This window comes from Myotis yumanensis, unplaced genomic scaffold (genome assembly GCF_028538775.1).
Source record: "Myotis yumanensis isolate MYYU_CA2020_CCGP unplaced genomic scaffold, mMyoYum1.0.hap1 SCAF_1, whole genome shotgun sequence".
NCBI classification, from domain to species: Eukaryota; Metazoa; Chordata; class Mammalia; order Chiroptera; family Vespertilionidae; genus Myotis; species Myotis yumanensis.
In genome coordinates this window covers 142,667,655-142,691,594 of record NW_027223752.1, presented here as the reverse complement: position 1 = coordinate 142,691,594, position 23,940 = coordinate 142,667,655, and the positions used below count along the sequence as shown (strand labels likewise).

Genomic DNA, 23,940 nt, shown 5'->3' with positions numbered 1-23,940 from the left:
GACCGCAACATTGTATCAAATACAGAAGGAAAAACAAAGGCCAGAAACCGGCTTTCAGCAGCCGAGGCCTCAGAGCTAAAGCTGGCCCAGAATAAAAAAAGAAAAAAGAAAAAAAGGAACAGTTGGGAGCTTCAGTCACCCGCCAGCCTGAAAATGGCCCTCAGCCCCTCACCCAGGCTGGCCAGGCACCCCAGTGGGAACCCCCTCCCTGATCCAGGACACCCTTCAGGGCAAACCAGCCAGCCCCCACCCATGCACCAGGCCTCTATTCTATATAGTGAAAGGGTAATATGCCACCCAGCACCGGGATCAGTGGAGCAGCGAGGCCTCCCGGCACCGGGATCAACGTGACAGGGGGCAGCGCCCAAACCCCCTGATCGCCCTGCAGCTCTGTGTGTGACAGGGGGTGGGGCCACAACCTCCCTATCCGCCCTGCTCTGTTCGTGACAAGGGGAAGGCGCCCCAACCCCCTGATCAGCCCTGCTCTGTGCCTGATAGGGGGGAGCTCCCCAACCCTCTGATCGCCCTGTGGCTCTGTGTGTGACAGGGTGCAGCGCCCTAACGCCCTGATTGCCCTGCAGCTCTGTGTGTGACAGGGTGCGGCGCCCCAACCCCCCCACCCCCCCACGGGCCCTGCTCTGTGTGTGACGGGGTAGAGCCATAACTTCCCCATCGGCCCTGCCCTGAGTGTGACAGTGGTGGTGCCCCAACCCCCTGATCGGCCCTGCTCTGTGAGTGATAGAGGGCGGTGCCCCAACCCCCCTATCGGCCCTACTCTGTGAGTGACAGGGGGGAGCTCCCCAACCCCCTGATGGGCCCTGCTCTGTGCATGACAGGGGGCAGCGCCCCAACCCCCTGATCCGCCCTGCTCTGTGTGTGACAGGGGGCAGTGCCCCAACTCCCCTATCGGCCCTACTCTGTGAGTGACGGGGGGAGCTCCCCAACCCCCTGATGGGCCTTGCTCTGTGCATGACAGGGGGCAGCACCCCAAACCCCTGATCCGCCCTGCTCTGTGTGTGACAGGGGGTGGTGCCGCAACTTCCCTATCGACCCTGCCTTGAGTGTGACAGGGGGTGGTGCCCCAACCCCCCAAACGGCTCTACCCTGAGGTTGACTAGGGGTGGCATCGCAACCTCCTGATCTGCCCTGCTCTGTGCATTGCAGGGGGCAGCGCCCCAACTCCCCAATCGGCCCTGCTCTGAGCCCAACCAGGGGCTGTACTTAGAGATTGGGCCTGTCCTCTGCCACCCGGGAGCAGGCCTAAGCCAGCATGTCATTATCTCCTGAGGGGTCCCAGACTGGGAGAGGGCACAGGATGGGCTGAGGGACACCCCCCAGTGCACAAATTTTTGTGCACCGGGCCTCTAGTATCTTTATAACTGACATAATGAAAGCCAAGTATCATGGAATAATAAAAATAAAGGGATGGGTAAGATATTAAGAAACTTATTTTTTAAATGGTAAGAACATCCAAATTATTAACAGGCAAAAAGATTTCAGGGAAAGTATAAAGAAGAATGTTTAATATTGATAAAATTTCTAATTCCCCAAGCAGATATAATTGTCTTGAATCCTTACACATTCAACAATATAGCTTTGAACTATAAAGGGCTGAGACAGATATAAACAAAGATAAACTGAGAATTCTATAATCAGTTTGGAGGAAGTTAAAACACCTTTTCCCCAAATTGATAAACTCAGCAGATAACAATGAGTAAGCATGTAGAGGATTATTATGTATCTCTGTATTTCTATCATCTTTCTATGCCTCTATCTATTTTTTTGTATCAAACTGAGAAGCAATCTTTCTTTTATGCCTCTGTAGAAAATTTACAAATGCATATATGAATTTCATCTATAATAACATAAGCATCTCAAATCAACAGAAGAGGACACAGTATTGAATCAATAGTGTGTGACATGTGGAGGAACTGGCTTGTAAATCGCAAAAATTATGAGCTTCTAACTTCTCACCACAATACACAAAATCAATTATAAGTGGGTTAATTAATTAAATGTAGAAATCAAAATTATATAAATCTAAAATAAGTGAGATTATTTTTATGACAGGAAAGAACTTCCTAAACAAAGCATTAAAGCCAGCATCTCTAAGGAAAATAGATTAACAGATATCATGAAATAAGGATGTAAAAGAAAATTACTTTAATTAAATATGGCATTTGTAAAATTATATATAAAATAAAGGACCCAGACTTTTAAGCAAAGCTGGTTTTGGGTTCTTTCTCAAGGTGACTTTGCACCTACCCAATGTTGGCAGGTGTAAGAAATACCTTCTTTTGCAAATTCCCATGTCTGTGTCTTAAAACTGTGACATGATTTTAATTTTTAGCAGCATAGTTCTTCAACTTGGGGTCACTTTTCTTTTTCTGATTTTATTATATTCTAAAGGAAAAGTTCATTTTGAAGGTCAGATTAGATTAGTTCCTTCTCTTGAGTGTCAGCCTTTACATTTCATGTGGTGCCTTCCTACCAAGCTCCATTTATAATTTAATAGCAACTTATAGTAGTATGTTTTACCAACCTATTTTTCTATTTTCTATAATGGGAGATACACAGAATATCTCAGCATAGTTTGCTTTAGCTACACTATCAAAGTATCTCTTTGTTGGGGAGATCTACACACCCACCTTTACTAATCTGGTAACAAACGCCCTTGATTCTTATGTTGTGATGGATGATGGTTGTGTGTTGGACACACTCTCCAAGGCAAAGCCCGTCTGTCATGCACTCTATCCAGTAAAACGCCTGGCACACGGCACATGCAACCTTACCTTTCTCTTTTATTTAATAGGACCCATCAGATTAAAATATGGAACACTGATATTATGTCGAAAAAACCTTGAATCTAATCTCAAAAAGGGAGGAAATCACAAAAGTAAGTTCATTTTAACTATTGTTATTGTATATTACTTGTGTTACATCTTACAAATGATTGCAATGCAGCAGTGTGTGTGACGTGGAAAACTACTGTCTCAGTATATTGCTTCCTATATTTCTGCTTAAAACACATAAAATGCTCAATTTAGAGTATACTTTAGATCTTCTGAAAGATTGTTTAGATGGCAGAAATGTGTTATGTTCAATGACTCCTACACATATCTCTACCATTTATATCTGGGGATATTGCATGCACTATTGTTTCCTCTCTTAAACACAATCTACTATTATTTTCAAACTAGAAGCCCGGTGCATGAATTCGTACCCGGGTGGGGTCCCTTGGCCTGGCTGGCGATCGGGATCAATCACGGCCGATTGGGGCCCGGTGGCTGGAGGGAGGGACTGCAGGAGGTTGGCCAGTCCCGGGAGGTTGGCTATGGGAGTGCACTGACCACCAGGGGGCAGCTCCTGCATTGAGTGTCTGCCCTTGGTGGTCAGTGCACATCATAGCTACCAACCGGTTGTCTGGTCTTCCAGTGGTCCGGTCATAACAGTCGCTTAGGCTTTTATAAATATAGAAGCTGCCCTTGATAAGCAGTGGGCCACCACTGGTGAAAACTATGACCATGAACTTTCGCATAAACAGGAATGAAAGAGACTTGGTTAATCTGGAACATCAGTAAAAATGTACTTTTATAAAAGAATAAAATTATAGATGGAACTCTGATAGTGCCTCCCAACAAATCTCATAACATCATAAAACTTTAAAATTAAGCATTAATAATATAAAAAAAGGAATAAAACAAAATAACTGGATGTGTACATTGCCTTAAGGACATGCAATACAAATGAGTACCTATTTAATTTTTAATACTTATTTTTATAAATGTAACAAACATTTTTGATATTTTTTCTCTTTTGAAACAACAGTTTTTTATTGGTTTTCCTTTTTACTCAACATATGCCTAGAGAAATTTATGCTGCACTCATGATAATTACAAAATGGGCCAGATCCTCATCTGTGTGGTAACATCTCATGTAAAAAATCAGAGCCTTTTTGGCAACTTTTTAACAGAGGTTATCAGTAAATAAGTCATTCTTCACTGCACCAAAAGGTAACTAGTGCCCTGATTAAGTGAAAATAAATCTAAAATTTATTTCCTCTACTACTAGAAACTGTTTATGCACCATATTTCATTGATTCATTAATCAATTATTCATCATGATCATGGTTATATGTGGGTGGTGATATTAAGTTCTGATTGGTATATCAAATGTCCTTTCTAGGGTATCCTAGGCCCATGCTCACTGTGCATTTAAGAAATAAGGCTGAATGGGGTGAAACCCTTCCTCCTTTGCCAGACTTCTTATTCTGAAGGTCAGGGGTCTGGGAGCATCGAGGGAATAAAAAGAATTTCCTTCTTCATTAGCATTCAGAAAGCCACCCTCTGAATGGTCAGACTCGTCTAATAGGACATCTGTAAATCTAATGACAAACTTGAGAAGTCCAAAACTGACCAGAGGAGGCCTTAATCAGTTTGACAAAAAGATGTAGTCTTGGTGGTCCTTGAACTATTCCTTCAACAGCCTTAATCATTAAAAGCAGCAGAACATCTAGTACACTGTTGATGGGAATGCACCCTGGTGGAGCCATTATGGAAAACAGTATGCAGTTTCCTCAAAAAATTAAATATGGAAATGCCATAAAACCCAAAACACCAATCAGAAAGAATGTATGCACCCCTGTGTTCATAGAAGCACAATTTACAATAGCTAAGATCTGAAAACAGTCCAAGTGGCCACGAGCAGATGAGTGGATAAAAAAGCTGTGGTATATTTATACCATGGAATATTATGCAGCTATAAAAAAGAAGGACCTATTACCCTTTGAGACAGCATGGAGGGACCTAGAGAGTATTATGCAAAGTGAAATAAGCTAGTCAAAGAAAGAAAAGTATCACATGATCTCACTCATATGTGTAATATAATGAACAAAATAAACTGATGAACAAAATAGATCCAGAGATGTAGAAGCATGAAACAAACTGATGAATCTCAGAGGGAAGGTGGGGGTGGGAGGAGGGTAGGGAGAGATTAATTGGGAAACTTGTATGCATATATGCACAGCCTATGGACATAGACAATAGTGTGGTGAAGGCCTGGGTGGGGCGGGTATGGGATGGAGGGGGTCAATGGGGAAAAAAGGGAGAACATCTGTAATGCTCTCAACAATAAAGATACATTTTTTAAAAAGTATGTCTTTACTTTTGAAAAAAAAAAATGAAAGCAGCAGAACAAAAGGATGACATGGTAGGTCACATAGGCAATTATAGGTCAAACAAATACATATAGCACCCCACTATCCAACTTTTAAAGAACTAGGTTTCAATAACTATTTGTAGAAAATAAGGGATGATTTTGAATAATAAAAATAAAGAAAACTAAAATGTGCCATAAAAATAGCCGTCTAGTTCTGAGAGATAGTAAACACAGACTAGAGCCAGTGGCTCTGGGGACGCGAAGGCCTGCCACCTCCTAGCTCTAGGACTTCGGACAAGCTCCTGAAGCTTCCTCTGTTTCATTATCTCTATCTGTTAAAATGTGGATAATGTTAGCCTTGGCTTGTTTGGCTAAGTGGTTAGAGTGTCAGTCCATAGGTTTGATTGGGGTCAAGGGCACATACCTCCTTTATAGGTTCCTGAGCCCTGGTGGGGGTGCTTTCAGGGGGCAACACATTGATGTGTCTCTCTCCAGTCAATGTTTCTCTCTCTCTCTCTCTCTCTCTCTCTCTCTCTCTCTCTCTTCCTCCCCTCCTCCCTCCCTCCTTCCCTCCCTCCACTCTCCCTTCTACTCTCTCTAGAAATCAATGGAGAAAATATCCTTGGGTGAGGATAAAAAAAAAAAAAAGAGCAGACAATGTTAGTGCTTGTCTCACTGAATGATGTGAGGATTAGACCAATCAGTACATGTGAAACACTTTAGACAGTGCATAGCATATAGTAACCAGCTGATGCTACTCTCTGCTGTTTTTCTCTGCTCTTACTATCTTCCTAAACATCACAGCAAAGCAAAGGAACTCTCACAAACACCAACCACAACAATAATGACTTCCTGAATGGAACAATTAGATGCTTAATTCCATAGGTTTTAGCAGAAATCATTTAGGTCTAAAAACCCCTAACACTATTTCAACACAGCAGGTTAACTCTTCTGAAATATGAAAAATAGGCTAGTAGAAACCCATATAGATATATGAATTCATCTTTTATCACTAAACACAGTTTTAAGTAGTCGGTGATGTTTTTTTCTTCATGAGCAATTAGAAATTTCTACAAATTACCAAAGCAGTTATAGAAGTATTAATTATTAAAGTTACCTGCCTTCCTTTGTGTATCTTTAAAAAATGAGTTTGGATATAAAAGGATATTAGTCACTTTTACAGGAATGTTTTTTGTCCAGTATCAAACTTTACCTCTTTTCATAGACATTAAGTAACTCACATGAATTAGCATTAAATATCAAAACAAACTGAAATACTAGAACTAAATAATCTCATGGGAAATTAATTTGGTTCACTGAGGCTATTTTGGCAATGTGAATCAAAAGTAACTAGCACCATTTTAAGGAGTGCTTTTCATTTGAAAAGAACTGACCTAGAAAATAAAGTATGTATTAGCATTGTTCTATAATTTCCTGAGCCTTTGAATAAAAGGATATTGATACCTGTATGAACATTTTATTACTCTGAATATTATTCATTTACCATCAGGCTTCCAAGTTCTTATAAAACAGTTGCCTTCTCTATGTAACACTCTACTTTGCAGGCTGGGATAAATGTGAATGGTTTGGCTTTTTATCCCAAAAAGTTATAGAGAGCTCATAATTGAATTTCACTTTGACCTTCTCAACTGCACAAGTCTTCTTTGACTATTAACTTTATATGATGCCCTTCATGAATATACTAATAACATGAAAGCATGTGTAACTTAGAAAATAATCTTAATATACCAGTGAAAATCTAAGTCTTGCTCACTATGTAGAAATTGATTTTCAGTTTATCCTTATACTCCACTTTAGACCAAGCCCTAACTTCTCTGCCCAAACTTCTAGAAATATCTGTTTCCTTGCTTCACTTCCTCTTCTGTCCTCCTCCTGCCCACCAGCACTCATTCCTTTTCCTATAGTAGTGGGACAGTCTTTTAAATTTTCAAATAAGGTTATATTATTCCACAATTTCACCCTCTCTGCTACAGATTGGATGTTTGTATCTGTCTCATCAACTTCATATGGTGAAGCCCTAATCCCCAATGCTTTAGTTTTGGGTGGGGCCTTTGACAGGTAATTAGGTCATGAGGGTGAAGACCCTATGAATGGGATTCGTGTTGTTATAAAAAGAGACCCAAGAGAGATGATCTCTCTGCCAGGTGAGCACACAGAGAGAAGGCAGCCATCTGCAAATAAGGAAGAGGATGCACAACAGAAACTGAATTGGCGGGTACACTGATCTTGGATTTTTCAGCCCCCGGGACTGTGAGATGTAAATTTCTCTTGTTTAAGCCACCTAGTCCATGGTAATTTGTTATAGCAGTCCAAGCTGATCAAGACACTCCTCAATGACGTTGCATGGTTCTTAAATAAAATCTAATCTCACAGTCACAAGGCCCTACAGAAGCTGGCCCCTGCCTATTGATCTCTCTCTCTCTCTCTCTCTCTCTCTCTCTCTCTCTCTCTCTCTCATTTTGTGCCAGCTATACTGGCCCTCACATTCCCTCCACCTTTGCACTTTTTCATTGACTTGCTCCCTCTGCCTAGAACATTCTGGCTCCAGATATTCACAAGGCTGGCTCCTTGTTTTTCAAATATAAATTCAAACATTATTTTTCTCAGAGAGGATTCCTTACCATTCAGTATAAAATAACACTCTCAGCAGACCCTAAGTAATTATTCATCACCAAAATCTGTTTTATTTGCTTCAGGGTATTGTATCACAAATTGAAGTTTTCATATTTGGGTGTTTTTGTTTTCTGTCTTCCCTACTAGAAGGTAGTTTTTAATAAGTTAACGTAAGCAGGACAAATTTAAACTGACTGGTGCTGACTCAAAATTTTTCATTATTTTACAAATTAATATCTTTAAAAGATTTGTATTTTCTTTGGGGTGGGCACTAATTTCAGACAGGGACAAGCTATAAAATATAAACTACTCTAACATATTTCAAAAATAGAAGAAATTTAATATGGGGGATTGGTTACAAAATTTATTGAAGAGATGAGAAACCACCAAGTAATTTATGAGACAATAGATTAGTATGCACAGGAAGAGGTTTCCATCCCTAGAACTAGAGCATTAAAGGGAAGTAGTCACCAAAATTGAGTGGCTGGAAGAAGCTAGAATTTGGCCGGCTTATTTGGTGGGAGTTAGAACTAAGGAACCAGTGCCTATCTGGATGAAACAGTTACAGATGAGATGCCTTTAGAAAGTCTCCAAAAAAGAGAGAAGGAGAAGGCTTGTCTCCTCTTCCTGCCTGTATGTCTTTGGACACTGCCTTTCATTGGTCAATCTTATCCAGGTAGCATAGAGCAAAGGAGCTTGGGAAATGTAGTTCTCTGGGATACAGAACAGAGCACAGAAGGGCAGAGATTATGCATTACTTCATATAATTTCATAAAAGTTGTGCTGGCAAGAAAGCACACTACCGCAGTCTACAATTGGAAATCTCTATTAGGAAGGCTGTGCTATTTTCATTGCCTCATAAATCCTCTATGAGTAAGCTCACTTTAGGTAGTTTCTTTGCCACACCCTTTCTAAAGGATTTATGTAATCACGGTAAGTAGTTTCAGATTAGCACAATAACACTCTGCCATGTGCTCCAGGACCACATTTGCTCTTTACGAACTCAAGCAGTCATCTGTTATGGCACATCCTAGAGCAGTGCCTCTCAATCTTTTCAATGTTAAACACCTTTTAGATATACATTTTTTTAATTAGAAAGGTATTACATATTTAATGCAGAAAATTTTAAAATGAATGAGTAAAAATACTGAAAGAATATTTTTCTCCACCATCTAGAGATAATTAACCATTTTTGTGTATGCTTGCATATATTTCTTTTAATAATGTAGATATTTATATAGATTAAGATATATATATATATTTATACACACTGATACACTCAAAATTAGATATATGTTTTAAATGGCATTCTGGAATATATCTTTATTAATATCTGCTTTAGTTATTAATGAAATATAAACACTTTTCTTTATTACTAATTATTCATTCACATAATTAGTTTTATATATTATATAATAAAAGTGAATGTACTGTATTTTACCAATTCCTATCATTTGCCATTCAGTTGGTTTTAAATAGTTACTATTAAAAACAATAGTAAGATAAAAAACTTCATAAATAAAACATCATGCATGTCTATCTTTATTTTCTTATATTTCTAGATGCAGAATGTTTTGATAACTAATATAAAAAATGTCAAGCCTTCAATTGCCAAAATACTCTTCATAATTTCATATTGATAGCAACAAATAAGAATTTTTATTTATCCACACCTATACCACCAATGCACATTGTTATTCACTTTATTCCTTTAAAAACTCTTTTTAATATTAAAAAATAAGAGGTTCTTCCTCACCACAATTCCAGATAATATTAGTTAGACTTTTGGTCTTAGTTACTTTAGAAAACACATGCACAAATGTTAAGTTCTCAGACCCCTGATAAGGAGTGATCTTCCCACCAAACTTCCCCATGTCATAACTGCAGACAGTTCTTACAAATGCAACACATCTGTTGAGAAACCTCTGCCCCCAAAATGTAGTAAAACATGACACTGATATGCCCAAATTAGAGATAATAAGAAAGAAAAAGTTTAACCTATATAATAAAAGCCTAATATGCTCAGTGTCCAGTCATCCGGTCGGCCATTCAACCAATCAAAGCATAATATGCTAATGATATGCTAAGGCTATTCAAATGCTTGCTATGATGTGCACTGACCACCAGGGGGCAGATGCTCACACCAGTAGTTTAGCTTGCTGCTGGGGTCTGGCTGATCAGGGACTGGGTGAGATGGGCTGGACACACCCTGGAGACCTCCCACGGCTCCTCCCCAGCTGGCCAACCTCCCACGTCCCTCCCCGGCCCTGATAATGCACCAGTGGGGTCCCTCGGCCTGGCCTGTGCCCTCTCACAATCTGGGACCCCTCAGGGGATGTCGGGGAGCTGGTTTTGGCCCAATCCTGTAGGCCAGGCAGAGGGACCCCACTGGTGCAGGAATTCGTGCATCAGGTCTCTAGTAAGATTATAAAAAAGGAAATATGTTTAAAGACATTCTACAAAGACTTTAGTGAAACACAAGTCTCTGTCTTCCTTTTGTACCTTTAGTACTCCCATACTCCTGGGATCGATCATGTAGAACCAGAACCGAACAGTACACATTCCGAGGCTTGCTGGGAAGTATTGGGAAGTAGTGATTCTTGCAGTGTATCCTTCTTTGGGACCAGATGAGTTGACATACACGAAGTGTTGTCCACTACCTTGAAATAGATAAATATAACTATTTTAGTGAAATGATATATTTTATAGCATGAGGCAGAATAGAGTTATATCATGTACACATTTCATTTTTCTACACACACACACACACACACACACACACATTTAAACACAATTCATTTACTTTTTGTGAGTTATATATCAATAACATTTAATTTTTTGAACAACAACAACAAAAAAGAGTCAAGAGTCAAAATTCACCCAGGGATGTGACTCTGCATAAAGTGATAAAATATTTGCATTTTTCCCAATTTGCTTAAACTGTCCATCAGTTTTAAGTAAATAAAATATTTTGTGAGCTGCATGTTGAGCAGGTATTGGGGGCTGATTGATGTATCTCATTTTCAGTTGTTCTGATTCACACACTAACTACAATAGTAGTGAATGGTGATCCCAGCAAAGTGAAATGTAATTCTCAATGCCACTATTTTTTTCTGAACAATAAATGACTTCTCCTCAATTGCATTATGGCATGAATATGTGAAAGATCTCTCCATTTAAACACAGCTGGATTTATTTCCCCTGCATACATCATCATATGTCTTTTGGCATTCTGTGTGATCTGTCTGGAGAAATATCTATTCAGGTCCTTTGCTCATTTTTTAATTAGATTGATTGTATTTTTAAATGTTAAGTTGTATGAGTTCTTCATAAATTTTGAATATTAATCCCTTATTGGATGTATAATTGGCAAATATATTCCACCATGTGATAGGTTGTTTTTCCATTTTCTTGATGGTTTCCTTTGCTGTGCCAAACCTTTTAGTTTAATGTAGTTCCATTTGTTTATTTTTTCTTTTGTTTCCCTTGTCCTAGAGGATATATCAGAAAAAAATGTTGCTATGAGAAATATATGAGATTTTACTGCCTATGTTTTCATCTCAAGTCATTATGGTTTTGAGTCTAATATTTCAGTCTTTAATCCATTTTGAATTTATTCTTGTGATTGGTATAAGAAGGTGATCTAGTTTTGTTGTTGTTGTTGTTGTTTGCATATATCCATCCAGCTTTCCCAACATCACTTATAGAAGAAACTGTCTTTTTCTCATTGTATATTCTTGCCTCCTTTGTCAAATATTAATTGAATATAAAGGCATGGGTTAATTTCTGGGCTTTCTATTCTGTTCCATTGATCTAAGTGTCTGTTTTCATGTCAGTACCATACTGTTTTTACTACTATAGCCTTGTAATATAGTTTGATATTAAGTAGCATGATACCTCCAAGTTTTTTAACACTGCTTTAGCTACTCAGGGTCTTTTGTAGTGCCATATAAATACTAGGATTATTTGTTTCAGTTTTGTGAAAAATGACATTGGTATTTTAATACAAATTATATTGAATCTGTAGATTGCTTTGGGTATTATAAACATTTTAATGCTGCTGTAATTATTCCTATTCATGAGCAGAGTATATGCTTACATTCATTTATATATTCAATTTCTTTCTTCAATGTGTTATAATCTTCTAAATTCAGGTCTTTTACCTCCTTGGTTAAATTTGTTCCTAGGTATTTTTTGATGCAATTGTAAATGGTATTGCTTCCTTAATTTCTCTTTCTGATGGTTTGTTATTGGTGTATAAAAATGAAGCTGAATTCAGAATATTAATTTTATGTCCTTTTTTATTGAATTTACTTATTAGTCCTAGTAGTTTTTAGGTGGAATTTTTAGGATTATCTACATACAGTATCATGTCATCTGCAAATGATGACAGTTTTTTCTGACATTCCAATTTAAATGCCTTTTTTTCTTGCCTGATTATTATGGTTAGGACTTACAATATTATGCTGAATAAAAGCAGTGAAAGTGGACAACCCTGTCTTGTTCCTGATTTTAAAATAAAACACTTAGTTTTCCCTTTTGACTATGATGCTAGCTATGCGTTTGTCATATATGGCCTTAGTTATGTTAAGGTATGTTTCTTCTATTCCTACTTTGCTGAGCATTTTTATCATAAATATATACTGTATTTTAAGTGTTTTCCTGCATTATTGTGATGATCTTAGATTTTTATTCTTCATTTTGTTTATGTGGTTTATCACATTGATTTGTGGATTGAACCAATCTTGTATCCCAGGACTAAATCTCACCTGGTCATGGTGTTTGATCTTTGTAATGTATTGCTAAATTAGATTTGCTAATATTTTGTTGAATATTCTTACATCTATGTTAAGCAGGAATATTGATTTATAATTTTCTTTTTTGTAATGTCTTTGTTTGGTTTTGAAGTCAGTAAAGCTGTCCTTGTGAATGAGTTTAGAAGCCTTCATCTCTCTAATTTTTTTGAATAGTTTTAGAATGATAGGTGTTAATTCTCCTTTGAATGTTTGGTAAAATTCATCTGTGAAACCATTGGATACAAAACTTTTTTTGTTGGAAGTTTTATTTTTATTGCTCTCATTTTTAAATTAAATAATTTTTTATTACTGATTCTATTTAGTTAGTAGGTATGTGTCTATTCAGATTTGTTGTTTCTTCTGGACTCAGTCATAAAAGACTGTATGCTTCTAGGAACTTATCCATTTCTTACAGACTGTCCACTTTGTTGTCAAATTTATTTCATATGCCAATAGCCACAATACTGGGGGGTGAGACTATTAAACACTGACCAGTTTCTCAAACCCTGAAATTGGATTGAACATCTTCACTTCCTATTCCAAATTTCCCATTTCATATTTATTTCCCCAGGATTTACTTTTATTATAGTAACTTTTAAAAAAGTTTATTAAAGATATGATATAATTACAAGGGGTGTAGAACAAACTAATATTTGCATTTTAGGACTATATTATGAAATTAAATTAAAATATTTATAACTCGCTGGGTCTAATAATAATCCATCATTTCACTGAAGCTTATCTACTTCAGTAAAAGACAAACAATGTTATGTAGAGCTCAACATCAAAGCCAGCAATTCCAATTATTAGAGCACTCTATGTGTGTTTTCAAAATATTACCCACCTAACCTCTTGTAATTTTCATATTCAATTTTGGGTCTTACAAAATCCTATGCCTGATCACAAAAATCAGAAAGTCAATCCCTGAGTAATGTGTTAATGTATGCAAATGTGAAATTTTATCTACTTTAAAATTTAAGAATGCAAAACCATGCCTGGCAATTTAGAATAGACCATTGCAAAGTTGGTCTTTGGGGATTTTTAATTGTGGAATTCTAGCATATGTAAATTTGGCTTTGTAAGGAGAAAAGACTTGTTGCAATAACATATTTTTACTTGAGAACCGTAAAGATGAAAAGTTGCTTAGCCTCTTGAAATTATTAATAGAATTATATGAATTATCCAGGAACTATGTAATGTATCTCAAGTTTATAAAACCTTACATTAAATTACATTTTCAGAAATAGACTCATTCTTTATCTTGCAAGTTCAGACTAGACCCACTTTCAAACATTTATAAACTTTCAGTTGCTTCTTTGAGAATTACCTATTTATATATCTAGCAAATTCCTTGGAGAAGGTCACTCTAGCATCCCACACAAAGTTCAGACTTTTTTAAAGCAGTTAATAAAGCTTAAACGTGTCAACTGCTAGAGCATATTTAGAATGCAGTGGTAAATCATTAAATCGGTTCCCTTCATTTATGTGAGACTCTGTGCAATGATCAACAAGATTCATGTGCAATTTTTTTTGTTGGTTTCATTTTGGACTGTTTTAAAGCTTTTTACTGGCTATTTAAAAGATAGTTAACTCTCATATATTAGATCTGATGCATTCAATTACTTTGTAAAATCTAGCATATGTTAATTAAATACTACTAGATGTAGTACTCTGGAATGTGGGCATTTATTAAATATGTCTGAGTGTATTTTTTAAAATTTATCTTTATTGTTGAAAGTATTACAGATCTGGGGAACTTATATGCAAACTGGTTGCCTGGTGCATGAAATTTGTGCATATTAAAAGGAAATTAATTAGAGGAAATATTTTAATATTGCTATTTGCCCTTTATAATAGAAGTGTCAGAGATGAAAGAAAATTAGTAAAATGTATATGAAAATCTTCCTCCTATCAGAGTCGGGGGCACACCATGGAACCCAGAAACAAGTCCCTGCCCACCCACGTGCACCTCAAAATTGCGCGAGACCCAGACCCGGCCAGCCCCACCCCTGTCAAGCCCCGCCAGGTGGGGGGCACAGCCTAAGGTGCCCCACTCAGTACTGGGGCGGGGGTCGTGGCCTGTGGTCACCCATTAAGAGCCACTGGGTGGAGGGGCACAGCGTCATGTCCCTGCTGATTGCTTGTTATGGCTCATTACAGAAACCTCGCCTCCACTGTGCGCTCAGCCATCTTGTGATGGCATGACGGAGTGGGGAGTCAATTTGCATATTACCTCTTTATTATATAGGCTATGCATAGCCCATGGACACAGTCAGTGTGGTGAAGTCCTGGGGAGGCAGGGTGGAGGGGGTCAATGGGAATAAAAAAGGAGACATCTATAATACTTTCTACAATAAAGATAAATCTAAAAAAAGATTTTTTCCCCCCATTGACCCTCTCCATCCCGCCCCCTTACCCTCAGGCCTTCATCTCTGCCTTCTGTTTTTTTCTGTACACTTTCAGATACTACTTTAGTTTTGTTTATACAGGTTTTATAAGTTTTTCATATTCTCTTTTTAAATTCTCACCTGAGGATATGTTTCCATTTATGTTTTTGTTTTTGGTGTGTGTTTTTTTTTAGAGAGGAAGGAGGTGAGAGAGAAAGGGAGAAACATCAATGTGAGAGATAAACGTGAATTGGTTGCCTCCCTTATGTGCACCAACTGGGGATCAAACTGCAACTTGTAAATGTTCCCTGACCAGAATCAAACCTACAACATTTGGCGTATGGAACAATGTTCCAGCCAAATAAGTCACGAACTAGTACTAAGTTTTTAATGTTCTTAAAGTACAGATCTTGCATTTCACATATCAGTTAAAATCAGGCATTGAATAGACATTTCTCATTAATATTCCATTTTTCTTTAAAAACTATTTAAAGAATTGCACACATTTTAGAAAATTGGGATCTACTTAGTGCCCAATAGTGTAAATTTAGCATCAAAGTGTATTGTGTTCAAATCACCATTGTTACTTGATATTGGGATGCCCAGATGTACAAGACACATTCCCAACCCACCCCCACGCTCCACGGACACATTTTCCTTTCGGTGTTGCCGGAGAGGAAAGATCACAATTTGTCTTTCAGATGTTGTGAGCTACAATCTTGAGTTTTTGAAAATGTTTCCTAGAGTTATCATGCTACCAGGTAATCAGTTTGACATTTCTTTTTTAAAAGGACAGTTAAAACTTTTAAAAGACCGCATATTTTCACAGCTCCAGTGGCTCAGCAGAATCCCACTCACGTGCACTGGGGTCAAATCATAAAATACAATTTCCCACTTCAAGTGATCTGAATTCACTCTTTGCTTTAAATTGTAGGTAATTTTGGTCTTTTTTTTTCCTTGCTCATAAAATAAGGCTGCCTAATGGCTTTTTTCAGAATGAAGTGCAATGCCTCTCTTTCAAAATAGCAAAATCCTTCCTGCTTCAGAGTCAGACTTGCATAAGGTTGGCTCTACATCCTCTGCAATCTCTGCCTGCCCCTCACTCTAAAATGGAAGGGCGCATAGTGAGTGACGATCAGCCTTCAATCTCTTTTTGCACTTTCATCCCCCCTCCCCATATTTTCAAGGTGGTGGCTATTTGTGTCTGCAAGTTTTAAAGGCCTAACAGGGAAGCATGTTCAGAGAAAGAACAAAAGTTTCCTCAAAGCTGCCAAAACAGTAACCACAGAATGAGTGCCTCTGAAGTCAAACGAAATTTTTTCATGGTATTTGATAGAAATGTCTGTCCTTACGTCACTCTTGTTTGCTTTTCGAATGGCTGTACAATGAATGGGTTAGGCATTTCTTTACTTCTGTCTTTTCCAAAGTTTATTTTTTAGGCATTATTCTCTTTTGAGAATAATTAAACACTTTTCAGCAAAATGTCTCATCTTAACACTATTTACTATTCTAAAATTTGGTACTGTTAATTTTTCTCCCTCACTATGGATGGATCTGATATAAAAATGAAGCGTTTAATTATGACATGCCAACATAGGGTAGATTCCTCTAATTTTGAAAGCTTCAAATTGCTCAGCAGCAAATATATCTCAACCACATTATAATGATAAAAGGATGGAATTCTGAATCTCTTATTTCTCACCTTAAAAGAACCCAGAGAACTTGAAATGTGTAACTTTCTTATTAAGTTGCCTTTGGAAACATGCATTGACCTAATAGCATCTCTGAAACTTGATTGCATTTGCCAAATTGAGATTAAAAAGGAAACTTATTTCCTAGACATGTAGGAAGAAAGAACTAATAAGTTATAAATTTTTCTTTAGGTAAGTGACTTTGTTTAGGTTTGAGATCCATTTAAGCTGAAAGAATATGGAAAGAAAATAGCAGAACAATATTTGTTTTCATTGAAACATAAAAGAGTTATTATCATATTCTTTTAATGAATATGCAATAAGCAGAAACTGTGGGGCAAATCATCCACTAGTTAGGCCTGTAGGCATTAGAGCTGTGGGTTTCAGTTCAAATCTTGATTCTACTACTTACTAGGTATGTGACTTTGGACAACCTATTTAAATTCTCTAGGACCAAGAAGAAGTAAGATATAAATATAGTAGGTACTTTAGTCTCATGAGATTGTGGTGAAACTTAAATGATACACTAAATGTAAAGTGCTTGTAATACAGGTGCAAATTAGAGCTATTCTCCTGGGAAATTTAGAGAATAGGTAAGAAATATTAATTTAGCAGCAGTAAAAGACTATCAATCACAGTTATTGATTGAGTAACTACTGCCATATAGAAGGCATCATGTGTTGCATTTGGATGTTAGGGAGTTGAACAAATCGTGGCTTGGAAAATATGAAACATAACCCAAAGAATCTAATGATTCAAGACATCAATACGTACTATTGAGAAGACAAGCTCTAGATCACACTGGGTTCAAATTCAAACTGATACTTGCCTTTGATTTTGGGGAAATCATTACATACCCACCGTGTCTCATATTCATCATCTATCAAACAAGGAATAATTAATGATAATAATAATAATAATATCCTCACTGGGATTATTGTGAATCTATAATATGAAATATTGATTAGATCCTAAATTGCTATACTATTTAGCAGATAAAAGATGGTTTAAATTTGGTGATTGAGGAAATACTTTATAAAATACATGTCATTATATCCGTATATTGAAGGAAACAGTGGAGATGGTAGCAAGCAAAAAAATCAGTTTAGAGTGGCAAAGATCCTTCTAAAAACATAACAATGTGGGAGGACATCTGGTTTCTAGTCCAGCATGTAAGGAGCTTGGAAGGCATCAGTCTCATCTTCACAACAAAAAAGTTAAACTAGCCCTAGCTGATTTGGCTCAGTGGATAGAGCATCGACCTGTGGACTGAAGGGTCCCAAGTCCGATTTCCGTCAAGGGCACGTGCCCGGGTTGTGGCCTCAATCCCCAGGAGAGGGCATGCAAGAGGCAGCTGCTGATCAATGATTCTCTCTCATCATTGATGGTTCTATCCCTCTCACTCTCCCTTCTCACTTCCTCTCTCAAATAAATAAAAATATATTTAATAAAAAAAAGTTGACCTAAAATTCAAAAACTTTCCTTAGATCCACCAGACACTAAAGTAGAGATCACAGGGCAAACTGCCACCCCCAACTGGAGAGACAGGTAGGCAGCTGCAATTTAGTGGAGCAGAACCTCGGGAGCGGAATCACTAATGGAGCCCATACGGGGTGAGGAGCATGGCAGCTGTAACTAACAAGCTGGAGGCTCAGTGTGGGAAAGCTAGAGAATGGGAATTCCAGGGGACAAGGCTTAGGGGTACCCTTGAAGTTTTACCTCCAGAAGCCCTAACAAGTTCTCCCAGTGAAGACTGGAGAAAAATCCTCTCTGGTTTTTTCAGGGGAGGGGAAAGTAGCCACTCTGAAGGGTGCCTATGTTTCCCTGTCATGTGTGATGTCCTCTCTCAGGTGAGGGGGCAGGAGAACTGAGAAGCACCTGTGAAGGTCACAGCGAAAGGCTTGCTAAAATCACAGGATTGTAGAATGCTTCCCTTTCTCTGACTTTACCACTTAACTCCTTTCCACCTTACCACCCCATCAGTAAGGATCCTATACTTTACCAAGGGACTGGAATGGGAAGAACTTTATCCCTCAGACATTAAGTCTCTAGGGGAACCAAAATAAAACAAGGGAGACAAAAACAAGGCTGCTAGAGGAAATTTTACCTTCTGACACAGCAAACAGTAATCACATCCTTACTCCAGGCAAGATAAAAAATGAAAGGCCTATTTACTGCAATTCCTTTCACCCAGTGCATTGTGTCCACTATCAACCAAAAATTACAAGTCATGCTAAAACAATGATATGACCAAAAGTTGATGTTTATAACACCGAAAGCATAGTTGAGGAGCAAGAATGCAGTGTTTGTAGCAGAATAACATAAAAACTAAAATCAGAAATGCAATTTGGAGAAGAACTGAGGAAGCTTTTAGTGCCAAACTAAAGGGCAATAAGGAGCTTCTGATGATTTGGAGGAGCAAATTCAGGAATATTAATCCTGTGTGGATGTGAACAGTAGGCCTGATGTAGGAGAATATTTGCATTGGATATGAGTTTGTTTGACATCTGCAATGGCCCAAGAGTGAATTAAGATGACAGAATTGGAAATGCAAAAAAGGGAAAAAGGAAAACATGTAAGTTGACAATGATGAGCTGATAGAATTTGAAATTGAGTGAGAATTAAGTGTTAACAATGATAATGTGAGTAACAAATACTAGGACTCTTTCTGAAAGGAAGGTAAGTTTGGGCTTGGATATATAACTAAGAGATACTAGAAATTACCCAGCTTGCACTTGAAAATGTAAGACTAGAATGTGGAAATAAGGACTAGATACATGTAGGAATAACAAATTTTTGAGCAATGGAAGAATAAATCTTGGAAGAAGCGAAAGTGCAGGAAAAGATGGAAAAAAGTAAAATCAGAATATTTGGTAAGGCTCACATTTAGGTTTTAGAAGGAGAAAGAAAACACATTAAGAAATATAGCATTAGAAAAAAAATCACTGTCTGATGAAAACACAGATGAAAACTTCAGGAGGGTGTGGATTAGTCCATAGTGTCAAATGCATCATAAAAGGAATCAGGTCATTATGATTATGAAATCACTAAAGTCCAGGAAGGTGTTAAATTATAAGCTCCATGAGGGTTGGGCTTTATTTGGTAAATAAGTATCACTACAGTGTCTAGACCAGTGACAGTGGGTGACCAATAATTATTTGCTGATGAAATAATATTTTTGCAGAAGACAGGCTGTAGAGAACCAAACAAGTTGTGTGTAGTGAGGTAGAAGATACGAACAATGTGTGGGAAATGATATTTTAAGATATAAGAATGATTCTGGCAGGTGTGGCTCAGTAGTTGAGCATCGTCCAATAAACTAGGAGGTCACAGTTCGATTCCTGGTCAAAGCACATGCCCGGGTTTCAGGCTCAATCCCCAGTAAGAGGTGTGCAGGAGGCAACTAATCAATGATTCTCCCTATTCATTGATGTTTCTATTTCTCTCTCCCACTCCTTTCCTCCTAAAATCAATAAAAACATATTTTTTAAAAGATATAAATATAAAAAAAAATAATACTCAAAAGGAAAGTGAAGTTAAGATTAGACAAATACTTTTTTTTCCCTTTTTTTCCCCCCCAAGGAAACTGAGGATTATGATGCTTGAAGCCAAAACATATACTGTAGTTATAGAGAGGCAATGTAAGGATAATTTTAAAAAGGGAGTAAATAAAAACAGGCAAGGGTTTGAGAAGATAGAAAGGGATATGTTTAATGGTTCATTATTTTATGAAAAATAAAGTCTGTAAAAATATGCATCTAGTAAATTCCTTTAGAGAAACTACAATGGTTGGTTTCTTGCAAAATGATGAATTAATTAACTTAAAATATTTTCAGATTACTTATTCAGAGTTTAATCTTGTCCTCCAAGATTCTAAAAGAATTGGTTCATTCACATGCTTTTCACTGACTTCCTTTGTCTCACAGATGATACCTCTTACCTTTTTGTGAAAAGAAAGCATCATCTGGGTTCTAGTATGTAGTAAAAATAAACCAAGACAAAGGAAAGAAAAACAGGAATTACGATTATGTGTCTCTACTGAGGCAGAAACATTTGATATGAATGGGATGGGATATTGATTCAAATGGCACATATAGATGACTGGAAGAGATTCATGATTTGAGACCAGAATGCTTTTTGATAAAAAATGGAAATCACAGTCTGATAATGCAAATTGTTGAAGAACCAGAGGCATTATATATGGTCTGTTCTTGTTCTTATTGCCTAATTATCACGAAAGTTAACCCTTTGTCTCAGAGAAAATATGGAAAACAGAATGACCCATGGTCTAAACACTCTCTATGATTTCATGAAGAGAATTACTTTATTCTAATTCTGGTAAACACACAAATGATGCACACAATTTGTTGCCGTTTTGCAGTGAGAAAACTAAATCTGCGAGATTTATTCTGAGACTTATCAACTGAAATTCTCCTAGTTTTATTCCTTGGCATTGTTGTGTAGTTGGAATGGAAGGTTTGTGTTTCTAAAAAGTAACACAAGACAAAGAGAAAGCAGACATGGTACTGAACTGTGGTAAGAAAATGGCAACTAGAATAAATAAGACATGTAGAAAAATGTAGAAGAAACTTACTTGTGTTGAGCTGTTTCATATTGATAAAATGCCATCCTTTTAATATAGCTAAAATATCACTTCCAACACTTGTGTATTTTAAAAGATAAACTATCAATTGATCATTATTCGAGAGATCGTCAAATTGATACATCTCAGGAAGTTTTGAGAATGTCATATTGAGCTGTAGAGATTGATGGGCACTGATAGAGGTTTTTGCTTCAGAGAGACATGGGTCCCAATGATAGATTCAAGTGTCTCCTGCATGGCTAGGGGCAGATTATTTACTCTCTGTGTGCATCAATTTCCTCTTCTGAAAAAGCCTCAAGGTAAATGTGAAGATTAAAGAAGAAAGCTTGAATAAGCCATGTCCATGGTGATTGGCACTCAATGAATGTTTGCTATGTATAGTCACATCAATTTTGATGACAACTGTTCTATTTAGTTAGACATACAAGTATCTATTTTTAGTAGTATAGTATTTTTTAAAAAAGAATAAACAATAACCATTAAAAATCCTCATCATCTGTACTGCATGAAAAGAAATACTCTAAAGTATTTTACTCTAGAGTCTTTTATTCTAAAGTATTCATTTAATGATTACATTAATATATTATTTAGACAATACAGTGGGGCCTTGACTTACGAGATTCCCGACTAACGAGTTTTTTGAGATACCAGCTGTCTCTCAGCTGATTTTTTGCATTGAGTTGACAGAGTAATTTGAGTTAACGAGCTCCTTAATGAGCTCCTTAACGAGCTCGGTCTCGGAATGAATTAAACTCCTAAGTCAAGGCCCCACTGTATTGGAGCCAAATTACTTTTAAAAGATAGTTTTAAAAGTTACCAAAATATCTGATAAAGAAAAACATTATTTGTATTATTTATTACTAAAGGCCCGATGCATGAAATTTGTGCACTGTAAGGGGGTGTCCCTCAGCCCAGCATTCACCCTCTCCAATCTGGGACCCCTCGGGGGCAGTCGGACATCCCTCTCACAATCCGGGACTGCTGGCTCCCAACCGCTCGCCTGCCTGCCTACCTGATTGCCCCTAACTGCTTCTGCCTGCAGCCTGATCACCCCCTAACCACTCCCCTGCCAGCCTGATTGATTCCTAACTGCTCCCCTGCCAGCCTGATCACCCCCAACTGCCCTCCCTGCCAGCCCGGTCACCCCCCCCCCCCCCCACCACCCAACTTCCTTCCCCTGCAGGCCTGGTTCCCACCCAATTGCTCTCCCCTGCTGGCCTGGTCACTCACAACTGCCCTTCCCTGCTGGCCATCTTGTGCCCACAAGGGGGCAGCCATCTTGTTTGAGGGTGTGACAGTCAATTTGCATATTACCTCTGTATTATATAGGATTATTGTATTATTTTCCATACAAACAACTGAAAATCTACTTTTGCCCCACCCTGTATTTTTTTAAGTGGTGGTTGAAGCATCACACAAATCATAGTTGTTTTCCTTTAACATTCTTTTTTTTTTTTTAATATATTTTATTGATTTTTTTAAAAAAATATATTTTATTGATTTTTTACAGAGAGGAAGGGAGAGGGATAGAGAGTTAGAAACATCGATGAGAGAGAAACATCGATCAGCTGCCTCCTGCACACCTCCTATTGAGGATGTGCCTGCAACCAAGGTACATGCCCTTGACCAGAATGGAACCTGGGACCCTTCAGTCTACAGGCCAACGCTCTATCCACTGAGCCAAACCAGTCAGGGCTTAACATTCTTCTCAGACTTTAATCTCATCATAATTAGTAGTAGAACATTAGTAATTAACTCCCCTTGAAGTATACAAAAACATATCTTAACAGAAATCTGCTTTGAACTGATATCATAATAAATTCTAATGCATTACTTAAGGATTAGATAAAACAAAAGAAAAATTTACAAATCATATATACTTTTTAAATCCTCACTCAAGGACATATTTTCATTGACTTATGAGAGAGAGGGAGAAAGACAGAGAGAGGGAAACATGCATGTGAGAGAGAAACATTGATGGGTTGCCTCCTGTAGGTGCCTGGACTGGTGATTGAATCCACAACCTAGGTATGTACCCTGACCAGGAATAGAACCTGGAACCTTTTGGTATACAGGATAATGCTCCAACCAACTGAATCACCTGTCTAGGGCATCATATCCTATATAATAAAAGCCTAATATGCTAAGTGTCCAGTCATTCATCCAACCAATCAAAGTGTAATATGCTAATGATATGCTAAGGCTGCTCAACTGCTCACTATGATGTGCACTGACCACTAGGGGGCAGATGCTCTGACTGGTAGGTTAGCTTGCTGCTGGGGTCTGGCCGAGCGGGATGGGTCTGACACGCCCTGGAGCCCTCCCACGGTCTCTCCCCAGTTGGCCAACCTCCCGCGTCCCTCCCTGGTCCCAATCATGCAGTGGTGGGGTCCTTTGGCCAGGCCTTTGCCCTCTCGCAATCTGGGACCCCTCAGGGGATGTTGGAGAGCCAGTTTCAGCCTGATCCCACAGGCCAGGCCAAGGGACCCCACTTGTGCACGAATTTGTGCACTGGGCGTCTAGTACTTTGATAAGACTCAGTATCATTTGACTTTTCAATATCTAACTGTGTCACTGACCTAATTCCTACTCTCCTAAGCTAATGAATATGGGAATCTCCCTGTACTAAATATCAGAGATCAGGGTGAGATGGCCATATAAGCATGACATGA

At 38.0% G+C, this 23,940-nt stretch overlaps 1 protein-coding gene across 1 annotated transcript in view; it reads right to left on the bottom strand.

Moving 5' to 3' along the window:
• MALRD1 (MAM and LDL receptor class A domain containing 1) overlaps positions 1-23,940 on the bottom strand; it is a 597,781-nt gene that overhangs the window by 157,967 nt on the left and 415,874 nt on the right. Inside the window, exon 33 of the mRNA XM_070426883.1 lies at positions 10,294-10,451. Within this exon, the coding sequence (XP_070282984.1) occupies positions 10,294-10,451 (158 nt within the window). The remainder of the gene's footprint in view (positions 1-10,293; positions 10,452-23,940) is intronic.